The 9,205-nt window shown below is 45.8% G+C and overlaps 1 protein-coding gene across 1 annotated transcript in view; it reads left to right on the top strand.

Moving 5' to 3' along the window:
* Positions 1–2,978: 2,978 nt before the first annotated feature.
* LOC137322793 (rho guanine nucleotide exchange factor 17-like) overlaps positions 2,979–9,205 on the top strand; it is a 395,934-nt gene continuing 389,707 nt past the window's right edge. The window contains exon 1 of the mRNA XM_067985863.1: positions 2,979–7,119. Within this exon, the coding sequence (XP_067841964.1) occupies positions 3,076–7,119 (4,044 nt within the window). The 5' untranslated portion in view covers positions 2,979–3,075. The remainder of the gene's footprint in view (positions 7,120–9,205) is intronic.

The raw sequence follows: 9,205 nt of genomic DNA, 5'->3' as shown, positions 1-9,205 counted from the left end.
GCGATTTGTTGTGTGGACCTATTAGTAACGACAAGCAAAACATGTGGTCTGATATTTTTATAATGAATAAACTTCATTAACATTTTTTTGCAACAGTGGAGATATTGTCGTTAGGCGATCTTATTGAAACATATCAGATCGAAACATATAAGGGGCTTGATCGGGTGGATGCGTTAAGGATGTTCCCAAGGATGGGTGAAACTAGAACTAGGGGGCATAATCTTAGAATAAGGGGCTGCTCTTTCAAAACTGAGATGAGGAGAAACTTCTTCACTCAGAGGGTGGTAGGTCTGTGGAATTTGCTGCCCCAGGAAGCTGTGGAAGCTACATCATTAAATAAATTTAAAACAGAAATAGACAGTTTCCTAGAAGTAAAGGGAATTAGGGGTTACGGGGAGCAGGCAAGAAATTGGACATGAATTTAGATTTGAGGGTAGGATCAGATCAGCCATGATCTTATTGAATGGCGGAGCAGGCTCGAGGGGCCGATTGGCCTACTCCTGCTCCTATTTCTTATGTTCTTATGTTCTTATGTTTTATTGTTCTCGTGGACTAGGAATGGGGGGGGGGGAGGGAAATCAGCTAGGAAACCTGCCCCCAATCCCTATCTCCCACCAGATATTGTATGTATGTGTGATGTCAGAGGAAGACAGTATCGGGCTTGACTGTGATATATCTTCACCTATCTCCCCCTCCCTACCTCTTGCACAGAATAGCCCAGCTAAACTCACCCATGAAGGTTGGCCACTTGGATAAGACCATACCCAGCAAGTGTCAGCACCTGTGGTAGTAAAGTGCTTTGGGACATCCTGAGGAGTTGAGAAGATGCTATTCCATTTCTTTCTTAAGTACAGGGAAGGACTGGAGAAAATTAGGAAGTAAAAATTTTGGCAAACCTCTTTTTAACTGGAGAGTAAAACCAGAGGAGCTGTGGACCATTTTCATCACCATGATGTGTTTTGATAAGATTTACACCATCTTGTCATGTGATTGTAAAGAAAAGTTTGCCAAGCACTTTTTCATTCAGGTGACAGGGCTGTTTTTAACTCGGTCCACCTGTTGGGAATGAGGCAGTAATGGTCCAAAGATTGGAGTGCTGTACTTACCAGCCCGTTCCCTCTCACTGCCATTTTGTCCAGGGCTTTTACAAGGGCAGCCCAGGCGCCTGTCTTAATCAGGCAGAAACCATATTATACTTTGCGAATCAGGGTCCTATGACGTACATGGGACCCCAATTGCAATTTTGAGGTACAAATGGGTGGAGCGTGGGAGAACAGTATGGGTGCTACAATTGACCTCAATGCCCTGAGCTAGAGAGGGGGGGAAAAAAATCACCATCCAATGACCTGTTCTGGAGAGTCTGCACGTATAGGCAGGGTTGAGGACAGGTTTGGAGCCTGCTGTGATGCCACAATTGGCTGAAATGCCTGTCCACACACACTGTCTAAACTTAAACATGAAGAATGGCCATTTGTGTGTGGTACCAGAATGCTGCCAATACCCGTGGATCTGCACCCCAGCATGAGTGGGCATTATCACTAGGGAGAGAGAGACAAGCCAAGAAAACGGGAAGAAAAACAGAATTGCTGTCTTCAAACTCACTGTATTTTTTGTCCTAGATTCTAACTGGTGGGAGAGTCCAGATCAAGGGGGCATAAACTTAAATTAGAGCTGGGCCATTCAGGGGTGATGTCTGGAAGCATTTCTTCACACAAAGGATAGTGGGAATCTGGAACTTGCTCCCCAAAAAAGCTGTTGAGGCTGGGGGTCAATTGAAAATTTCAAAACTGAGTTTGATAGATTTTTGTTAGGGAAATGGAACCAAGGCGGGTATATGGAGTTAAGGTACAGATCAGCCATGATCTAATTGAATGGCGGAACAGGCTGCAGGGGCTGAATGGCTCACTCCTGTTCCTATGTTCCGATTCATGACTAATAGGTTTTGTTGCCTGAGGTTAGTGCAGGTTTCTTCAACCAATACATAAACACGTGTTCACATTTTATCCTTATACACAGTATGAAAAGTGAACAAGTTTATTTAGATCTTAGTGAGTTATAATACAAGAATAAGCCCAATAGTCGTCTGGGTTAGTTTATAAATCTCACTTGACCACCTGGGGGCGGTAACACCCTCCTTTTGACCGTAAACGCCAATTTAGAGACATTTCGCCGATTATCACTGGAGCGTGTCACTTTACAATAATTTATGTTATAAACAAAAAACACGTTTTCAGAAGTATAGGGTGAAGCCTGGCTAAATGATAGTGAGATTTGTACAGCCCGATTAATTACAGTAACAATGTAAACCATGGTAATGGGGGGGGGGGGGGGGGTCGGTCGTCTCGGGTCTTGGATGAAATGTTGTTTCAGGCACAAAGAAACCAACCCTTGAGACATGTAGCGAAACAGATGCACGTTACAATGCATAAATGCCGTTAACATATATGTATATAAAACAGCACCAAAAGCAACAGAAGCTCTTTTTTTGTTGTAAAAGTCTCTCCAAAATAAATTTAAGGAAACATTTCCCCCCCCCCCTCCACTAAATTTGCACCCATAGTCCGTCCCCGTTGACTTTCTCCGCCCCTTTTAGTGCAGTTTATTTGCATGTTTTAAAAAAAAAGACAAAAGTCACGCAAAAGTGGACAGCAGATTGTTGGAGAGAGAGAGAGAAAAAAAATCAATGGGCAACGGGAAAGGAGACTGCACCTAGAAAAAATGCCGTTGATTTCCGAGTGGAAAGGGATTGTGTCTGGGGCGACGAGCCAGTTTCAAAAAGTTAAGCCAGCGCGAAAAGTTGGAGCTGAACTTTTTTTTTTGGCAAAACTTTTTGCAGTGCATGGATGGGATCAAAAATCGAGAGAAGTGTCGGAAAGGTCAACGCTTGTTCCTTTCTCGCTTGGATTGTTCTTTTATTTACTAGTTTTGTGAGTATTTATTAACTTGGGGCCGGACTGTGGGTTGGAGGTTTTGGGGGGGCTGGAGTGGGGAGAATAAATAGGTCAACAATGTGTTGGGTGGTTTGCAAAAAACGACTTGTGCAGCAGTAAATGAGAGAGAGAGAGAAAAAAAGCGATGGCGGAAAAAGATCAAGGGAGAAAAGTGAGTGTTTATAGAAGTGTTTCATTTAAATATCTGAGCGAGTGGAGAGCCAAGAGTCCGGCTGATGAAAGCCAGCACAAATCTAAACTTTTAACAAGTCCTGCCCAGCCCCCAACAGCTTCGCCTTCTGGTGGGGAAAGGAGTCACCAACCGTCCACCAGATCTGCAAGCAAAATCCGATCGGTTTGCAAACTGCTTTCTGCCAACTCTTCCAGCCCAGAGGTGAAGAGGAGCCACCAGATCTCGCCGTCCATCCGCCAGCTCTCGGAGTTGTTTGACCCTGGGGAGACCTCCCCGCCACCCAACACCCCTAGACTCACACCTCACAGCAGAGCTGTCGAAGGGGAGCAGGTGACACCGGGCAAAGGAGCTCTGGAGAAAGAAGGGGAGGACTATCCGGAGATCCTGGACGGGGTTGCTGAGGGTTTCGTTCCACTCATCTGCAGGGAGGGAGATGAGGCGCCCTGTAATGTGGCACCAGGTTCTGACCAGAGGGACCAAGGTAGCCCGAGGATGAACTTGGAAGATCAGGCAGATGAGCTCCTCGCTGTCGACCAGGACAAAGTTCTCTCTGAAAGTTCTGGCGATGCTGCCAACTGGCCCAGCGTCACTGAGATGCTCAAACTGTTTGGAGAGAGCGGCTTGAGGAAACCCCACCGATCGACCTCCGATGTTTCTGATCCCTCCTGCTCCTTCCCCTGGCCGGAGGCTTTCGGGGAGGGCGAACTCGCCAGCGAGGCGACCAGGTGCCCCCAGGCTGAAGGTGCCTGCAGCCCTGCGAGACTCGCACCCTCCAGATCTGCAACCCTCCCCGGCCACCCACCTCCCCACTCTCCGGCCAGCGGCGAGGACAGGACCCCCGGCTGGAGTGAGACTGGGAGCTCTGGCTCCAAACCCCCACCTCCGCCCCCGCCGCCTCGCAGCTCCCTTCCATTAGCTCTGAGGTTGCCTTGGCGTTCCTCTGGTCTGCACAAACAAGAGGGAAGACAGGAATCAGATAGTTTACATTCCACGCATAACTGCTCCAAACCACAGGCTGTCCCCTCTACTACTACTAGTTTTAAGGCGAGCTCTAGCGACGAGGAGCAATACAACAGAGATCTGGTGCAGTACACCGCTTATAGCAGCAGCAAAGTTGGAAAGGTCAGTAGGTCCCAGGACAGGTCTTCTGGGAGTGAGGAAGATCAACCGGTGGTTCACAGGGATGTCAGGAGAAGATCACTGAGGAAAAAGAAAGCCAGTATCGTGGTGGGGAATAAAGATGAGTCTGATAGTGATGTTCCCTCAGGCGAATCTCTAGCAAGGCATGAAGGAGGTCTTGGACATGGTCAATTGGAGCACTTCCCTTGTAAAAGTGATGAAGGCTTGAAGCCACAGCAAACAGCTGAATCAGACTCCCCAGCACTGGACTGTTCTGCACCGTGTGGCTTGGTTACCCTTCCACGTGAGCGGAAACATTGTGTCTCTGCAGCTTGCCAGACAAGCAAAGTTGAACACAGCCATAAAAGGTCTCTCGGACTGCTTGGAGATAGTGGAACGCCTATCACTGCAAATCAACCTCATAGCACTTCAGGATCACCCATACCGATGGTCTCCAGAGTTGCGAAAGTCAACATCCAGTCTTTCCTTCAGAGTCCCAGCAGCTCCAGGAGCAGCAGCAGGTACTCCAGCACTGAAACACTAAAGGAGGAAGACCACTTCAGCTCGGGCTATTCCGGATTAAGCAGAAGCTTTCAAGGGAGTTCGAACATGCACAGATCACCAAGCTTTGGACACGGAGATGAGACGGCGAAGCATTTGAAACCATCAGTGCGTTCTCGACCTAAGCTGCCTTTTGGGATTGTAAAGGTAATGACTGAGGGTTCAACAGGAGGCATGTGTCCACAGTATGAATGTAGAACTGATAAATCAAAGCACAGGAAGTCCATGTCAAATCCTGATATAGCGTCTGAAACACTGACTTTGTTTAGTTTTCTTAAGTCGGACTTTTCAGGGCTCAGGCTGAAGAGAAAAGAAAAGGAGGAATTTGACGGAGATGGAGTTAATCACAGTCGCACTGGAGGCACTCACTGCCAAAACACAAAGCGGCAGCATGAGCTCGCCTCAGTGGGAAGAGGCAGGGGCTCACTCCATTCTTTAAACCAACAATCTGCGGGTGTGCGACCTACTCTCAAAGACCTCACTGCGACTCTACGCCGGGCCAAATCTTTCACATATTCTGACAAGCCAGCAGCACGCAGGCCTATAGCTCGCAATGTAATAAAGCCCAGTAATTCTGAAGTCATGCTTGCAAATATAGGACGCTGTGATTCGACTGCAGAGGGAGAAAGCAAAGGCACGGTCAATCAGAGAAGTGAGGACATGATGGCTGTCGACATGCAGGTTCAGTACATCCAGGAAGCAGGGCAGCTTTTTGAGAAAATCAACATGATGTGGTCTCAGAAAGAATCTCCCCACGAACTCGATCAGAAGGACACAGAATGTCATAAACGTGTGGAGGAAGTTGCACAGTTTCAGAAAGACACTGAAATGCCAGTTGCAACAGCGGAGGAAGAACTCGAGAAAGTGAAAAAGGGAGGGTCCGAGGAGAATTTATCTGGTGGGAAATCGGCCGACGACTTATCGGGTCCTGAATCCAGCATGACCGACGAGGGAATTGTTACCGAGCCTGAAACTGGATCCAGTAGCACCTTGTACAAAGAAATTCCTAGTCACATGGTGCGAAAACCAGTTAACGGCCTTAGTAAGGAGGATAAAAAAGAGCTACTTGCCAGCAAAGGCATGCCTCCTGCAATGACAGCAGTAAGGACTGGCTACGAGAGTGTTGCAATAGGAGGGGATGTGGTGTACAATAAAACTGCTGTCCCAGTTACACTGGATCCTCCTTCAACTCCAAGTTCCATTCGACGCAGAAGGAAATTTCCTCCTGGTGGCAGCAATGGATCCGATTCCAGCAACGGGAGCAATGGGGAGTCCAGTGGCGACACCTACAGATCTTTCAGCGACCCTATGCCACACAGGACGTGCTCAGAAGAATCCGAAAATTTCTCTGTTGACAGCAACTTGCTGGGCTCGCTAAACTCTGTCAAAGGCGGCATCCTGGAATGTTCAGCCACTGCCTTATCAGAATGCACAGGAAGCGCAGCCAGTGACTTGTCAGTTTGCAGTGATGGCTTAAAGGACTACAACACCGTGATCCAACGTATAGTTAGAGAGCCAGGAACGATGGACAAAGTGATCGATGAGAAAGGTAATGGAAAGTTGGTGAAAAAGAAATCGCTCAGCGACCCGAGTCGGAGAGGTGATTTGAGTACCCCAGGGTTTAAGGGTCCTAGTGAGCCAATAACTGAGATGGAACAGGCAATTCCAGCATCTAGCAGTGAGCCAATCCTTTCTGAGCAGAGAGATGAAGTAGGGGACCTGGAGGAGTTTTCTAAGCAGGTTAGAAAGCCCCGTTCGCAGTCTGAACGCACACTGCCCTTGCAGGTCATTGAGGAGCAGGATAAAGCTCATTTGCAGAGTTTCAGTTTGCACCCAAAGCTCGCAGAAGTCCTTTCTCCACGATCAATGAGGCGCAGCTCCAAGAAGCGTAATAACAGGGTCACGCAACAGGAGGGTAGAAAGTATGAGATGTCGGGTGAGATGGACCAGTCTCCGCCGCCCAAGACGAGGCCTTCGTCCAAGCACATAAGGCACACGAGCGAGCCTACCAATTTTGTTCCCATTGCCTCCAAAGTCATTGCCCCAGAAACCCATTTGTCTTGTAGCCAGCCAGTTCACGTTGCTGCCCCAGAACCCATGAGACAATCTCGAAAGCAGTTACCCCTTGCACAAACTCCGTCCTTGGAAGACGTCACCAAGCAGTACATTTTGAAAGGGGAATCGTCCATTCTACCGCCAGTGGATTTGTCCGTCTCGGCTCCTGGTACGCCAACCAGTACCGAACCCCGAGTGCCCTCCCTGTCAAAACCAAATGAGGAACTAGGAGCAAGCATCAACAAAGGCAAACCTCAAGTGGTAAGTGAACTGGGCTTCAGCTTGTTTTACGTTGAGTATTGTTTGAGATGAAATTTAGTTTGGTTTTTAATTGAGTTTTTATTTGAACCTCTGTGGTATTAAAAATACCTTTTCATGCAGAAAGAAAACCTAAACGGCATGCTTTTATTCTTGGGCATGGTTTTGGATGTGATTATAGTGCACTGCTTGGAATCAGGCAGTCTTTTTGCATTACTGAAGGAAAAACTGATGTTGAGCTCAACAGGATCCATTATAGTTACAATCAGGTTTTTTCCTCATTTTTAGAATTCAGCCAGCATTTGATGATTGTGTAAATTCCAAAATGATTTCCCTGCAACAAAGTTTGCGCTGCAGTATTTTATTTTAAAGGCTGAAGGAATCTTACTAAGAGAAAAATGTAATAAAATTAATGCAAGAGCCAGACTTATCAGGATTATAACCTATGCGCGTGTATGACCAGCGAAGATAACTGCCGACTCCCAGACAATGTAAAAACGTTAACCAGCTCTTCACAATATTTAAATCTTAAGAGTTCTTTGTTTTCTATGTGGTACATGACAGCAGGATGTTATCAAGGCTACATGCTCTGCCAAACGTTTAGTCCTTGCTATAACCCTGTGACTTCCTTCTGAATCTACAGCATTCAGGGATGATTTGTAGAGACTGAGCAAGGATGAGGAGAGAGTGGTTTACCGAAAAGTAAACATTGACATTTGGGCTGTGTAATCATGAGCCGGAAGAGCAAGTGGGTTCTCCACTGTGGTATCACCGTGTTGCTTTTGAGTCATCGTAGGGTTAATGTGCAAGAGAAAGCATTTTATATTAAACGTTTGCACTGTATTGTTAGAAATGTTCTGTCATAGCTTGGCACAGGCCTTCTTAGTGCATCATTAGGTCCAGTTTTTGGGGGGGTAATTTTTTGCCATGAGATTAGGGGATGCGAGATGGAGGGATTTAGAAGATTCAGTACAAAGAACGTTTCTGAGAAGAGAAGAAATTGAGAGGAAAGTAGGCGGCTGCTTGGGTGAGCTATGCAAATAGCTACTTGGTCTGTGGTGCAATGAAAGTATGCCTGTGCTTTATGTGAGACCGTCTAAAACAGTCCCACCAAAAGAAATAAAAACTGCAAATGCTGGAAATCCAAAATAAAAATAGAATATGCTGAAAATACTTGGCAGGTCAGTCAGCAAGTGTAAAGAGAAAAGACAGGTAATGTAAGACCCTTCTTCACAGTTGAAAACTGTCCCAAGAGAAGAAGCATCCAGATTGGAAAAACTCTCACTTCTAAGGCTGCTTGTACTGCACCGTATTGTGTCATGGTCTGACATTTTAAATTGTACAATAATTTTTAAAATAAAACTGTCCCAAAATATCAATAATTATACTATTATAGCATTCTGCTAAGGAGCCGTTCAAGTGAAAAGGGGATTAAAATTCTTCATTTGAGACCACTCATGTTGTTGATTTATTACATGATTGAATTTAGCAGAGTTTTTTTGTGTAATATAACAACCTCATACACTAATCCAGCCAGTGTGCTGTGAATCTAATAGGATCGGGTGTAGAATGAACCCAATTTGGAACAGATCCTGCCTTGACGATTGAAGTCTGTAAAATATAAAATGTCAAGCTTTTATTATGACCCTGTTCGAGAGGGTGACATCATGTACCATGTTTGCCCATAGCGCTTGTGTCTGTATGTAACAGGAAACATTGAGCCTTTCACTAGGGTGATCAGTGTGGAAAGAGAAAAGCGTTTGATTATGAAGGGCTTATTGAAAATTTAATGCAGGGTTAATCAGCCGACTACAGTCATGCCTCTTTTTGATGCTGGTTCAGGACTAAGCAGCAATGTTCACCTCGATGTTGCTGTCAGTACAGGGTGGGACTTCTTTAACAAAATATTTGTCATCTGCATTTAATACATACAAAATTACTGTTTTTCAAATGAATATTTGTCTGGTTTGCAATATGTCATAAAAAAATTATTTTGTGTCATGCTGAATCTATATGGTTTGCATTTGTAATGATCTTTGACTCGGGCAGGTTAAATTACACAAATATTCCTATTTGTGCTTGGCACATG

Source organism: Heptranchias perlo, chromosome 6, assembly GCF_035084215.1.
Source record: "Heptranchias perlo isolate sHepPer1 chromosome 6, sHepPer1.hap1, whole genome shotgun sequence".
In the NCBI taxonomy this organism is placed as follows: Eukaryota; Metazoa; Chordata; class Chondrichthyes; order Hexanchiformes; family Hexanchidae; genus Heptranchias; species Heptranchias perlo.
The sequence above is the reverse complement of the archived record's forward strand: the minus strand, read 5'-3'. Positions and strand labels throughout refer to the sequence as shown.